General features: G+C 41.4%; 1 protein-coding gene across 2 annotated transcripts in view; it reads right to left on the reverse strand.

The window, feature by feature from the left end:
• The window catches only part of TTYH1 (tweety family member 1), a 208,369-nt gene that overhangs the window by 108,636 nt on the left and 83,835 nt on the right, over positions 1 to 15,898 (reverse strand). For both annotated transcript variants that reach the window (XM_069742468.1, XM_069742469.1), the window contains exon 3: positions 5,797 to 5,908. In XM_069742468.1, the coding sequence (XP_069598569.1) occupies positions 5,797 to 5,908 (112 nt within the window). The remainder of the gene's footprint in view (positions 1 to 5,796; positions 5,909 to 15,898) is intronic.

Below are 15,898 nucleotides of genomic sequence, written 5' to 3' on the forward strand. Positions count from 1 at the left end.
CCTGGTATAATGTTCCCTTTCATGGTACAATGTTCCACATACTGGGCCCCTTACTGGTATAATGCCCCCATCCTGTGTCCCAACCTGGTATAATGTCCCTCATTCTAGTATAATGTGCCACATCGCTGATCGGGTGGACAGATTACTGGGAGGGGCTGGTGAGGACCCAGCGGTCATGGTGCACATTGGCACAAATGACAAAGTTAGAGGTAGGTGGAAGGTCCTTAAAGATGATTTCAGGGATTTAGGCCGCAAGCTGAAAGCAACGTGGTATTTTCTGAAATACTGCCTGTACCACGTGCCACGCCAGAGAGGCAACGGGAGATTAGGGAGGTTAGTAAGTGGCTCAAGAATTGGTGTAGGAAGGAGGGGTTTGGGTTCCTGCAGAACTGGGCCGACTTCTCAGTTGGCTACAGGCTCTACGCTAGGGATGGACTGCACCTCAATGGGGAAGGTGCAGCTGTGCTGGGGGACAAAATGGCTAGAAGGTTGGAGGAGTGTTTAAACTAGGAAATGGGGGGAGGGTATTCATTTTATAGGAGGGGAAGATAGTGCAGATAGAGACCTGGGCACAAATAAGGAAGTTTGGGGTGGCGGTGGCATGGGGGGTGGGGTTAGTACAGTTAATAATTTAAGAAAGTGTAGAGGTACAGAGAGGAACATCAAGTGCATGTATACTAATGCCAGAAGCCTCGCCAACAAAATGGCCGAATTAGAACTAATGTTGTTGGAGCATAATTATGACATAATGGGGATATCTGAAATGTGGCTGGATGAGAACCATGGCTGGGCTGTTAACTTGCAGGGCTATAGCCTGTTCAGAAATGACCGTACAGATAAGCGAGGGGGTGGGGTGTGTCTATATGTAAAATAGTCCTTAAAACCCATCCTGCGTGATAATATAGGTGAATTTAATGAAAATGTAGAATCCCTGTGGGTGGAGATAAGGGGAGGGGGAAAAAATAATAAATTACTGATAGGGGTTTGTTATAAATCTCCAAAAATAATGGAAGCAATGGAGAATATCCTCATAAAGCAAATAGAAGAAGCTGCGACTCAAGGAGAAGTCATTATTATGGGGGACTTCAACTACCCTGAAATAGATTGGGGAACAGAAACCTGCAGTTCCAGCAAAGGTAATCGGTTTTTGACAACTATGAGAGACAATTACCTTTCACAACTGGTTCAGGACCCAACAAGAAGGGGGGCACTGCTAGACCTAATATTAACCAACAGGCCAGACCGCATATCAAATATAAGGGTTGGGGGTCACTTGGGAAATAGCGATCACAAAATAATAAGTTTTCATGTATCCTTTAAAAAGATGTGTAATAGAGGGGTTACACGGACACTAAACTTCAGGAGGGCAAATTTCCAACAGATGAGAGAGGATCTTGGTGCAATTAACTGGGACGATGTCCTGAGACACAAAAATACACAAAGAAAATGGGATACGTTTATTAGCATCCTGGATAGGACCTGTGCACAGTATATACCGTCTGGGAATAAACATACTAGAAATAGGAGGAAACCAATATGGCTAAATAGAGCTGTAAGGGGCGCAATAAGGGACAAAAAGAAAGCATTTAGAGAATTAAAGGAAGTAGGTAGTGAGGAGGCATTAAATAAATACAAAAAATTAAATAAATTCTGTAAAAAGCAAATCAAGGCAGCAAAGATTGAGACAGAGAGACTCATTGCCAGAGAGAGTAAAAATAATCCTAAAATATTCTTTAACTACATAAATAGTAAGAAACTAAAAAATGATAGTGTTGGCCCCCTTAAAAATAGTCTGGGTGAAATGGTGGATGAGGATGAGGAAAAAGCCAATATGCTAAATGACTTTTTTTCATCAGTATTTACACAAGAAAATCCCATGGCAGACAAGTGATAAAAATTCCCAATTAAATGTCACCTGCTTAACCCAGCAGGAAGTGCAGCAGCGTCTAAAAATCACTAAAATTGACAAATCTCCGGGCCCGGATGGGATACACCCCCTAGTCCTGCAGGAATTAAGTACAGTCATTGATAGACCATTATTTTTAATCTTTAGAGACTCCATAATAACAGGGTCTGTACCACAGGACTGGCGTATAGCAAATGTGGTGCCAATATTCAAAAAGGGGACAAAAACTGAACTCGGAAATTATAGGCCAGTAAGCTTAACCTCTACTGTGGGTAAAATCCTGGAGGGCATTCTAAGGGATGCTATACTGGAGTATCTGAAGAGGAATAACCTCATGACCCAGTATCAGCACGGGTTTACTAGGGACCGTTCATGTCAGACTAATTTGATCAGTTTCTATGAAGAGGTAAGTTCCGGACTGGACCAATGGAACCCAGTGAATGTAGTGTATATGGACTTTTCAAAAGCTTTTGATACGGTGCCACACAAAAGGTTGATACATAAAATGAGAATAATGGGGATAGGGGAAAATATGTGCAAGTGGGTTGAGAGCTGGCTCAGGGATAGGAAACAAAGGGTGGTTATTAATGGAGCACACTCGGACTGGGTAGCGGTTAGCAGTGGGGTACCACAGGGGTCAGTATTGGGCCCTCTTCTTTTTAACATATTTATTAATGACCTTGTAGGGGGCATTCAGAGTAGAATTTCAATATTTGCAGATGACACTAAACTCTGCAGGGTAATCAATACAGAGGAGGACAATTTTATATTACAGGATAGTTTATGTAAACTAGAAGCTTGGGCTGATAAATGGCAAATGAGCTTTAATGGGGATAAATGTAAGGTCATGCACTTGGGTAGAAGTAATAAGATGTATAATTATGTGCTTAATTCTAAAACTCTGGGAAAAACCGTCAATGAAAAAGACCTGGGTGTATGGGTGGATGACAAACTCATATTCAGTGGCCAGAGTCAGGCAGCTGCTACAAAGGCAAATAAAATAATGGGATGCATTAAAAGAGGCATAGATGCTCATGAGGAGAACATAATTTTACCTCTATACAAGTCACTAGTTCGACCACACTTAGAATACTGTGTACAGTTCTGGTCTCCGGTGTATAAGAAAGACATAGCTGAACTAGAGCGGGTACAGAGAAGAGCGACCAAGGTTATTAGAGGACTGGGGGGTCTGCAATACCAAGATAGGTTATTACACTTGGGGCTATTTAGTTTGGAAAAACGAAGACTAAGGGGTGATCTTATTATAATGTATAAATATATGAGGGGACAGTACAAAGACCTTTCTGATGATCTTTTTAATCATAGACCTGAAACAGGAACAAGGGGGCATCCTCTACGTCTGGAGGAAAAAAGGTTTAAGCATAATAACAGACGCGGATTCTTTACTGTAAGAGCAGTGAGACTATGGAACTCTCTGCCGTATGATGTTGTAATGAGTGATTCATCATTACTTAAATTTAAGAGGGGACTGGATACCTTTTTGGAAAAGTATAATGTTGCAGGGTATATACACTAGATTCCTTGATAGGGCGTTGATCCAGGGAACTAGTCTGATTGCCGTATGTGGAGTCGGGAAGGAATTTTTTTCCCCAAGGTGGAGCTTACAACATCAACATGTTAGGGCATGTTAGGTTAGGCTATGGGTTGAACTAGATGGACTTATAGTCTTCCTTCAACCTTAATAACTATGTAACTATGTAACTATGTAACATCTTGGGCCCCTTCCTGGTATAATGCCTTTTATCCAGGGCCCCTTTCTGGTATAATGTTTCCCATTCTGGGCCCCTTACAGGATAAAATGTCACTTATCACTGTATAATGTCCCCCATCCTGCGCCCCTTCTCGGTATAATGTCACCCATTCAGGGCCCCTTCCTGGTATAATGGCCTCTTCCTGGTAAAATGTCCCTCCTCATGGTATAATGCTCCCCATCCAGGGCCATTCCGTTCTTCTCCAGTACATTTTAAAAATAACTAAATGTTTATTCTTATCTTCTCCAGCTCCCACGACCCCACCACATGCGGCGTCCTCCTCTAAAGCCAATGCAGTAACCGGTAGCTGACCTCAGTGTGCTGGCAAAGGAAGCAGCGGCATTTGCTGCTGGCTTCTGATTGGCCGGTAATGAGTATTGCAGTGCCGTAATACAGTTCAAGGACACACATCTAGGTGAAAGAAGCGTTACCATCGGCATTGTTCCAGTCGTGGTTGCGCCCTCTGTGACCACGATCGTGTTGCCTCTATATGTCAGTCAAGTTCTTACAAATTGAGCTCAGCTAGACTGTTCTTAAAGGAGTTGTCTAAATCTGAGAACAAGGAGTTCAGGTTCTAGATGCCGGTAAGGAAGAGCCCGTTATTTTCAGTGATGGAGCCGCTAAGAATGTTAGATGTTGAGGAATTAAGAGATCAAAGAAATCCTTCTTTGAAGGTTTTCTTGTTTTCTTAGTATAGAAGTTCTATCAAAAACAATCCCAGGATTACCAATATAACCACTTAGGTCAACTTCTAGGTCCCAGATACAGGTGAGAGCTTAACTCACTTGTGCAAAGTCAAATTCTTTCGGATACTTCAAAAGTATCAGCGACTCTGAAGAATTAAGTGGATTGAGCCTCCTTTGAAGTTCCTTCAATCCTACACGGACCTTCTTCGTCACTTGTGAAGTTCTTTACTTTCTGTTGTAGTTCCTGTCCTTGGCCATTGCTGCTACATAAGCTTAAAGATGGGTCATACATATAGATTAGTGAGGCCGGAGAGAAGAAACCCAAAGTTCCTTCATGACATCGTGGCCAACTGTGTCTCCAAAAACAAATACAGCAGGTAAACCAGTTTTGGATGCATTGTTGGCCACTTTTTTTTTAGGAAGATCTCGCTGTGTTTTGCAGTGGTGTCTCAGATCAGACAGACAGTCCCCATAGCCCTCTATGAACCCGTGCATCGGACTTTACCCAACGGTATGCTATCAATCCCATATTAACATGGAAGTAAAGAAATTGAACATTGAAGGTCTGATGAAGGCACAGTACAGTGCAGAAACGTGGCTTTTTTACAGTTTCAGAAAACCCCATTTAAAAAAATGATTGTGCTTTTTGTCACCCTCCCGGTCCAACATCGAGCCTCTGCCGCTGCTCCCGGTATCTTTGTTGTCTGCGGTGTTGATGTCATGTTGATAGCGCTGCAGCCACTCGGTGGCTCTGAGCGGCTTGCGTCATCTACTGGAGCTCAGATTGGCAAAACTATGGCAGTTCTGCAGACAATAACTGACAGCGGAAACTATATCTGGGGTCAAAGGTTTTCTGGAAACTGGAAAACCCCTTTAATAAATTGTAACCTTTCTTCAGCTGTGAATTAACTTTGTAGGTGGCCCTAGGTGAGGTTTTCCTTGAAATTTCCTTAAAGGGACTTTACCATTGATGGGCTATCCATAGGATAGGTCATCGATGTCTGATCAGTTGGGGGTGCGACACCCGGCACCCCCACTAGTCAGCTGTTCCCAGTGTCAGTGGCGGCTGGAATGACTCCATCAACAGAATAGTGGCCGCAGCTGGGTACTGCACTCCCTCTATTGATTTGAATAGGAGGCGGATGTGCCGCAGCCACTATATATTCAACCGAGCTGTGCTACCCAGCTCCGTAACTGCTGTGGGACAGCTGATTAGTGTTGCACCCCCACTGATTAGACATTGATGACCTTTCCTAAGAAAAGGCCATCAATGTTAAAATCTCAGACAAACCCTTTAAGGAAGTTTCAAGGAAAGCTCCACCTAGGCTCGTTTCATGGAGACCTAAAAGTGGACCATGTCTTGTCTTTGTCATAATGGACAACCTATGAAAAAAAGGCGATGCATATCATACATGACATCTGAAAAACTCACCAACGAGTCAATGGAGGCCAACGTGTGGTTGGCATTCATCAGAGAGTAGGTCACTTGATATACACCATCATTTGTTTCACTATTTCCATAAAAACCGATACCAATACCAGCACTGTGAGGAGAAAAAAAAAGGTTATAGAAGTGTTGTCACTGTAAATCCCAAGATAGCATTAACAAGGAATTAATTTACACTGCTTAAAAGTCTCAATTAACTTGCATCTTAAAAGGAATTTTTAAGTGGCTCGGCCCGACATCTCCGAGGAGTTGTTATCTAGGTCTGCCTAGATAGCCTAGAAAAATAAAAAAAAAATCTTCTGATGTAAATTCAATCTATGTTGGATTTTATGTATTTACAGTACACTTATCTCTCCATTTGTTCTATTACGTACAGGACTAGAGAATCATCCAATAGGACCAGGTTCTACCATAATGATGATCCGCAAAGGTTCAGAAGAAGACAACCATCTCCAGAGGTGACAGTCTCTAGGGTTTATTTGTTATTAGTTGCTTCACAAATAGAGTTTACTTTTATTCATCTTCTGTATTAAAAAATACCAAGGAAATTTACAATGATATGTATATGATCTACACCGATCATGGAACCCTAGAATGTTAGAGTTGGAAGGGACCTCCAGGGTCATCATGTCTAAAGCCCCGCTCAATGTAGGATTCACTAAACCATCTCAGAGAGATGTTTGTCCAGCCTCTGTTTGAAGACTTCCATTGAAGGAGAACTCACCACCTCTCGTGGCAGCCTGATGGGGGGTTGTCCCTCTGAATCACTAGATCTGATGGCTTGTGGGACCTTCTTTGTATGACTCAAATAAAGACCCTGGGTTAATTAAAATATCCAAAGCTCCAAAACCATGTTTATTTGGGGGAGATAAGGAACCGATGAAATGGTTAGGCTCTTAATAATTTTCCCTGGTGGGCCAAAGGAACCATAATTTTGCACTGATTATGTCTGTTCTTTGCAAACCTAGATGTACACTGTGTTCAGAATTATTAGGCAAGTTGTATTTTGATCACATGATACTTTTTATACATGTTGTCCTACTCCAAGCTGTCCAGGCTTGAGAGCCAACTATCAATTAAGCAAATCAGGTGATGTGCATCTCTGCAATGAGGAGGGGTGTTGTCTAATGACATCAAAACCCTAAATAAGGTGTGCTTAATTATTAGGCAACTTCCTTCCCTTTGGCAAAATGGGTCAGAAGAGAGATTTGACGGGCTCTGAAAAGTCCAAAATTGTAAGATGTCTTGCAGAGGGATGCAGCAGTCTTGCCACCTCCTGTCGCCTCCAACTCAAAAATATTGCCAGAATCCATCCCTTCCTCAGCCCACAGTCTACTAAAACTCTCGTGCATGCCCTCATCATCTCCCGCCTCGATTACTGCAACACTCTCCTATGTGGCCTCCCAGCTAACTCCCTTGCACCACTCCAGTCTGTCCTCAACTCTGCTGCTCGGCTAATCCACCTCTCTCCTCGCTAATCCCCTGCTACTCCCCTCTGCAAATACCTCCATTGGCTCCCAATTCCCCAACGAATCCAGTTCAGACTACTAACACTGATCTACAAAGCCATCCACAACTTGTCCCCTCCCTAGATCTCTGAACTAATCTCCCACTATCTTCCCTCACGTAATCTTCGATCCTCCTAAGACCTCCTACTCTCCTTCACACTTATTCGTTCCTCACACAATCGCCTCCAAGATTTCTCCCGACTATCCCCCATCCTCTGGAATTCCACGCCTCAACACGTCCAATTATCCACCACCCTTGGATCCTTCAGACAGAACCTGAAAACCCATCTCTTCAGGAAAGCCTACAGCCTGCAATAACCAGTCTGCCGCCTCACCAACTACCCGAGCTGCCACCGCACCAACCACCCGAGCTGCTGCCACGTCACCAACCACCCGAGCTGCCGTGTCACCACCGCCAGAGCTGCCACCTCACCAACCACCTGAGCTGCCGCCTCACCAACCACCCGAGTTGCCACCTCACCACCACCAGAGCTGCCGCCTCACCACCACCAGAGCTGCTGCTTCACCACCAGTGCTGCAACACACATGACCTCCTGTCTCTTCCCCATTATCCAGAAGAATGTAAGTCTGCAAGGACAGGGTCCTCTCCCCTCTGTACCAGTCTGTCATTGTAAATTTGTTTACTGTTAACGATATCTATAACCCTGTTTGTAACCCCTTTTCACATGTACAGCACCATGGAATTAATGGTGCTATATAAATAAATAATAATAATAAATTGCCAAACTTTTGAAGCGTGATCACCGAACAATCAAGCGTTTCGTGGCAAATAGCCAACAGGATCGCAAGAACCGTAAGAATGGCAAAAAAGGCGCAAAATAACTGCCCATGAATTGAGGAAAATCAAGCGTGAAGCTGCCAAGATGCCATTTGCCACCAGTTTTGCCATATTTCAGAGCTGCAACGTTACTGGAGTAACAAAAAGCACAAGGTGTGCGATACTCAGGGACATGGCCAAGGTAAGGAAGGCTGAAAAACGACCACCTTTGAACAAGAAACATAAGATAAAACGTCAAGACTGGTCCAAGAAATATCTTAAGACTGACTTTTCAAAGGTTTTATGGACTGATGAAATGAGAGTGACTCTTGATGGGCCAGATGGAAGGGCCAGAGGCTGGATCAGTAAAGGGCAGAGAGCTCCACTCCGACTCAGGCGCCAGCAAGGTGGAGGTGGGATACTGGTATGGGCTGGTATCATCAAAGTTGAACTTGTGGGACCTTTTCGGGTTGAGGATGGAGTGAAGCACAACTCCCAGACCTACTGCCAGTTTCTGGAAGACAACTTCTTCAAGCAGTGGTACAGGAAGAAGTCGGTATCATTCAAGAAAAACATGATTTTCATGCAGGACAATGCTCCATCACATGCCTCCAACTACTCCACAGCGTGGCTGACCAGTAAAGGTCTCAGAGAAGAAAAAATAATGACATGGCCCCCTTGTTCACCTGATCTGAACCCCTGTGGTCCCTCATAAAATGTGAGATCTACAGGGAGGGAAAACAGTCCACCTCTCGGAACAGTGTCTGGAGGCTGTGGTGGCTGCTGCACGCAATGTTGGTCGTAAACAGATCAAGTAACTGCCAGAATCTATGGATGGAGGCTGCTGAGTGTCATCATAAAGAAAGGAGGTTATATCGGTCACTAATTTTTGGGGGGTTTGTTTTTGCATGTCAGAAATGTTTATTTCAAAATTTTGTGCCGTTATATTGGTTTACCTGGTGAAAATAAACAAGTGAGATGGGAATATATTTGGTTTTTATTAAGTTGCCTAATAATTCTGCACAGTAATAGTTACCTCTACAAACAGATATCCTCCTAAGACATCCAAATCTTAAAAAAATCCCCACTCCAACTTCCAAAAATATTAAGCTTTGATATTTATGAGTCTTTTGGGTTGATTAAGAACATAGTTGTTGATCAATAATAAAAATAATCCGCTAAAATACAATTTGCCTAATAATTCTGCACACAGTGTAGTCATGCAACTAATCAATAAAATTGTGTCCATCCAAAAGACATGTCCCACAGTAAAACACGAATAACAAATAATTGCCTCTTCAACATTTTCCGACAAATATGTCTGCAACGTCCCCAGGGCTCAATATTCCCTTAATTAATTGGATCAAACATATAGGTAGAACATGCCCTCTACGCTAAGTTTAGGCAGCTCAGAACTTATACATATGCAAACATGAACATGCAGATTACTCTCATTTCATTTGCAATGCAAATCAAATTTTAGGTCAAATCCAGGGTAATTAAATTGAAAGGTAAAACTAGAGGAATTTGTGGAAATGCGAGACAGATTAAATGGAAAAATGAATTTAAGGTTGACCAAGAACTGAAGATCCAGAGACCTCTATGGCCTTGTGAAGCCCTTAGAGCGAAGAGATGCCCCATGTTGATTTTGGTTCTTGCAAAATTTACGAAATTTACAGGTCTGTGTGCCCAGATGACATGGAATCAGGATCCTTTTTCTCCCATAACCTTACTATATCTAAATTTTCTTCTCACAAACACACATTTAAGATGAGAAACCCGTCCTCTCATACGTCTAGCCTCCATGACATAACTGTAAGTCACAGTCCTACATCTGGTGCAAAGTTTGTAGAACAGATGGTTAGAGGTTGTCTCAATTTGGACGGCTGAGGGGTGACACATTGTCATCGTGTAAAAGATATTAAGCAAAATATTCCTCCACTCCCGTGATGGTGTAGATGTTCTCTACACTTAAACTTATTTAGATGTCACAGCCAATACTGTACAATCTGTAGGTAAATGTGACCATGGACATTATCTCAAGGTTGAGGTTCATTCACTTTCATTTGGATGATGAATATTTTAACATAGCTGATCCTTTTGTTTTCACCTCAAATAAACCACGCCCAAAGGTGTCCTGCAGCAACTTACTCCGCTCGCCTTATCCAGAATAAATGCATGATCAGCTGAACTGAACATACTTTATGTATGGTATGGCAGAATAACAGCTGGCCAACATTTATGACACCAATGCTCACAGGATCCTCAGGGGCGTGTCTTTAGACTGATCTGCTTAATTACCCTATAAGCTACACCCTTTCTAAAAAATAAAAAAAAAGTAAAAATAAAAAGCCGCATTGAATTAAAAGGCCCATATTTCTAGAGCCGTATGGTGGATTAAAAAAAAAATGCTCAAAGGAGCAACAGGTATTAAAAAAATAAGTTTTTCCACCTTCTCCATTCTGTCAGCCCGTAAAAATCAGACCCAATTTTTTCACGCATCTATAGATTTTGATTTGACTCTCAGCTCAAAATCCTACACATTTCCGATTTGATATTTTACGTGGATCACTCAGTCCGAGGGAAAAAAAAGCAGACGTGCACAACCCCACAGAATATCATAGGTACAAGTGCTATCTGTGAAAACAATAGATAGCACTCGTACAAAAAAATGGGTTGTGCGCACGCGATGCCTGATAAACTTGAGCGACGTTTTCCAAGAGGAGGACGCTTCAGGACACATTGGTGATTTTTTTTTTACCTGAACCATCTTTTTTTTGCGTCTCGTTGGTAATTTCCTGAGCACTGGATTCATCTTTTTAGACCGTCTGCATTTTTTTCGAGCTTTTTCCCATCATTTTTGGGTTGTATTGCGCACTGTCATTTACCATATTTACATTTTTTTTCCATTCAACTGGTTTCTGAAGTTAATATACTAGGAAAATGCTGAAAATGACACCCAGGCGTCTCCTGGGCATCTTCCCATTGACTTGTAACGTACAGAGCATCTTCCAAGTGGAAGAGGCTTGAAAAATGCTCTGCTCACTTCTTTTAGGTGCTTGGTATCTTTTGAAACCTAAAGAGGTTGAAAAAAGCTCAAAAGCATGAACATAAGCCTTTTTTTTACATAGAAATGTTCATTCTTTTGAGAATTTTCTCCACTGAAATCTTCCTGAAAAATACATTTACCCAAATTCATCATTTGTGATTACTTGAAGTCACTTTTCTCTTTTTTTTCCCCTTCGGAATTTGTTAACATTTTTTTTATGTCAAATTGTTCAAACTACCACATGTGCTTAATGAATTCATTGCAAGATCAAAACTGTTTTTTTTTCTGCCTTTAACCAGTTTTTAAAGCTTTTTGCACCAAAAGTTGCAAAAACTTGAAAAAGTTGCCTAAAACTGCACCACATTGATAAACTCCTCCAGAAACCTTATTCCAGGGGAGTGAGATGAACCTGTATAAAACATCTGGATAAGCAAAAGTTGTCAGGGGGGGGGGACTTAAAAAGAAAGTGATCTTCAACAGTGGAGCAAAAAGTGTAGACAATAAGGAGCAAATACAAAAGCCTCTCGAAAAGGACAAATTTTCTACAGAATATTGGAGAAACTGTAATGATGAGTTAGATACCCTAAGGTTATGTGCACACAAAATCTTTTTGCTCAGTTTTCAGAGCAGAAACTGAGTCAGAACTCAAAGTTCTTGAGACTTTTTTGAGATTTGGATGAGGATTTCAAGGATTTCAGGATTTAGGATATGTGCACACAAAAGTTTTTGAGGAGTGCATAAACAAGTCCTTCTCCAAATCTCAAAACCTCTGAAAAATTTTGAGTTTCTACTCTGAAAAAAAGAACAAAAAAGACTACATTTGCAGGTAGCCCTAGGTATCATTTTCAGGAGGATTCTGCCCAGAATTCACCTGAAAAGGCACCACAGGAGCGCCCTATGAAATTAACATATTGCACAGCAATGTCAAAAATGACATTGCTGTGCACATGTTCCCTCTTATGTCACTTCTTTCAACCCCTCTGGGGTTCAAAAACCCTAAAGCGGTTAAGAGAAGTAACATGCTCAGTTCTCTCCTAGCCGAAACCGCTACTGAGAGTATAGAATAAAAGATGCCGTCGTCACTGGCACTGGTGAAGGCGTTTCATCTGGGAAAACTAGGTGGCTGTGTCGGCAGGTAATAAACATGCACATACCCTTAGAGGGGAAGCTTGCAGAGGCTGAAAATTGCTGAAAAATGTTGTCACATTGTTCTGAAAAGTCTCCTGAAACAACAGCAATTCTTCAAGTAAAAAGTTGCAAATAGTTGAGGTCGCCCCTTGACCTTCAGGTGTAAACTCACATATGACATATTTGCAAAAATTCTGAGACCCAACTCTATCCTGGACCTGATTTTTAGGCTCAAAAAATCATTAATTCCTGTCTTCTTCCATCTTACTTCAACAAATGAGCATTTAATTTATCCAGCTCTTGAGGAGAGAAGAGATAACAGAGGGAATAATGATCGCCTTTCTCCGTTTTAATTACCGACTAGCCTGTTCACCCATATTTTGTTTCTATGTTCTCCTCTCCTTCCAACTCTCCCTATCATTAACAAAGCCTGAATAAGATAATTACAGATCTTTGTCTGACAACACTGAGAACTTCACAGACAAAGCACCTGACACATCTCCGTTGGAATGAAGTGACCCAGATGTTGCTACAAACAGTTCCCCGCAGCATTCGAATGTTGGCAGAAAATGCCTTGGGATTATTGGAACATCTATCACATCCATGGAGGACAAGTTTGAAACACAGATTTTCACTTAACACTTTATGTGTAAACTCAGTTGTGATGGAATTGTGACTTTTTGGGAAGGGACAAAGCTAGGGACAAATAAGGGGCAAATATGTTGAAGTCTCCACGCCTACATGTCTCGCGGCTTTTCGAAACATGCAGCCGCGGGGACTTGAACATATTTTTCGAGTACACCAAAATCACTCGGTTCGCACCTTATCTGACCACGTTCGCTCATCACCATTGTTAACCTGACCTTACATATTACGTACAGATTTCCGCCGCTTTAAAAAAAAAAGTTAGGCTATATGCACATGTCTTCTTCAAGTAGTTTCCCCCTGAAAAAGCAGAATAAAAGTACCCCATAAAATGAACATAGTGAACAGCAATGTCAAAACGGCATTGCTATGCACATGTTCTGTTTTATATCACTTTTAAATGCTTCTGTTTTATATCACTTCTTTTAAATGCTTCAGGTGCGTGTAAAATAAGTGACAAGATCATTCTTCATGTGGCAAAAACGACGGCGAAACCGCTGGCAAAGCCATTACTGGAAAATGTCTGCTAGTGACAGGTCATAACATATATTTATTTTTCCAATGACATAGCCGTTTTTTTTGTGAGTTTTACTTTCGAATGACTCCATTCATTTTACCATTCGGTATACTGGAAAAATGGGGAAAAGATGTGATGAAATGGTGAAAAACATGACAATTCCACCTTTGATTATTTAGCTTTCGTTTTTACATAATTCATTATATGGTAAAAGTTACCAGGCATCATGGTCAGTGTTATTACTGTGATATCAATCTTGCATCATTTCATTTTTATTGAAGTTTTTAAAAAGAATTCACAAATGTGAAATGGTTTGAGAGTGTTTTTTTGTATAGTGAAATGACATTTTTATCGGTACTCTTTTGGGATACATTTGATGTTTTTATCACTTTTTGTTGAATTTTTTTGGAGGAGGAGTTTCAACCCCACCAAAATGTTTTGTGCTGAAGTATTTTATATTAATTTGCGGCGTTACAATTTGTTTTTCTACCTTTACCACATTTAACATAAAGGTTACATAATTTTAGATTTTCAGAAATCGGTCTTTTGAGGATGTTGCAATTCAAATATTTGTGACCAAGCCTATTTTGACCTTAATGACCTTGCCGTTTTTTGCAATTCTGACCAGTGTCCCTTTATGAGGTAATAACTCAGGAACGCTTTAACGGATCCTAGCGTTTCTGAGATTGTTTTTTCATGACATATTGGGCTTCATGTTAGTGGTAAATTTAGGTCGATAATTTTTGCATTTATTTGTGAAAAAATTTGAAATTTTTGCGAAAATTTTGAAAATTACGCAATTTTCAAAGTTTTAATTTTTATTCTCTTAAACCAGAGAGTTATGTGACAAAAATAGTTAATAAATAAAATTTCCCACATGTCTACTTTACATCAGCACAATTTTGGAACCAAAATTTTTTTTTTTGCTAGGAAGTTATAAGGGTTAAAATTTGACCAGCGATTTCTAATTTTTACAACAAAATTTACAAAACCATTTTTTTTAGGGACCACCTCACATTTGAAGTCAGTTTGAGGAGTCTATATGGCTGAAAATACCCAAAAGTGACACCATTCTAAAAACTGCACCCCTCAAGGTACTCAAAACCACATTCAAGAAATTTATTAACCCTTCAGATGTTTCACAGCAGCAGTAGCAACATGGAAGGAAAAAATGAACATTTAACTTTTTATTCACAAAAATGATCTTTTAGCAACAATTTTCTTTATTTTCCCAAGGTTAAAGGATAAACTGGACCCGAAAGTTGTAAAATTTGTCCTGAGCACGCCCAAATCCCATATGTGGGGAACCACTGTTTGGGCGCACGGCAGGGCTTGGAAGGGAAGGAGCGCCATTTGACTTTTTCAATGAAAAATTGGCTCCAATCTTTAGCGGACACCATGTCGCGTTTGGAGAGCCCCTGTGTGCCTAAACATTGGAGCTCCCCCACAAGTGACCCCATTTTGGAAACTAGACCCCCCCAAGGAACTTATCTAGACGCATAGTGAGCACTTTGAACCCCCAGGTGCTTCACAAATTGATCCGTAAAAATGAAAAAGTACTTTTTTTTCCACAAAAAATTTCTTTTAGCCTCAATCTTTTCATTTGCACATGGGCAACAGGATAAAATGGATCCTAAAATTTGGTGGGCTGGTACCCCATATGTAGGGGGGAACCACTGTTTGGGAACACATTGGGGCACAGAAGGGAATCAGTGACGTTTTGAAATGCAGAGTTTGATGGAATAGTCTGCGGGCATCATGTTACGTTTGGAGAGCCCCTGATGTGCCTAAACATTAGAAACCCCCCACAAGTGACCCCATTTTGGAAACTAGACCCCCCAAGGAACTTATCTAGATGTGTGGTGAGCACTTTGAACCCCAAAGTGCTTCACAGAAGTTTATAATGCAGAGCTGTGAAAATAAAAAATCATTCTTTTCCCACAAAAATAATTTTTTAACCCCCATTTTTTTATTTTCCCAAGGGTAACAGGAGAAATAAGACCCCCAAAGTTGTTGTGCAATTTTTTCTGAGTACGCTGAAGCCCCATATGTTTGGGTAAACCACTGTTTAGGCGCATGTCAAGGGGGCTCGGAAGGGAGGGAGCACCATTTGACTTTTTGAACACAAGATTGGCTGGAATCAATGGTGGCGCCATGTCGCTTTTGGAGACCCCCTGATGTGCTTAACGAGTGGAAACCCCTCAATTGTAACTCCAACCCTCACCCCAACACACCCCTATCCCTAATCCCAACCCTAACTATAAGCCTAATCACACCCCTAACCCCAACACACCCCTAACCCCAACACACCCATAACCCTAATCCCAACCCTATCCATTACCCTAATCACAACCCTAACCCCAACACACCCCTAAATTCAATCCCAGCCCTAACCATAACCCTAACCACAAGCCTAACCCTAACCCCAACACACCCCTAACCTCAATCCCAGCCCTAACCAT

Source organism: Ranitomeya imitator, chromosome 10, assembly GCF_032444005.1.
Source record: "Ranitomeya imitator isolate aRanImi1 chromosome 10, aRanImi1.pri, whole genome shotgun sequence".
Classification (NCBI taxonomy): Eukaryota; Metazoa; Chordata; class Amphibia; order Anura; family Dendrobatidae; genus Ranitomeya; species Ranitomeya imitator.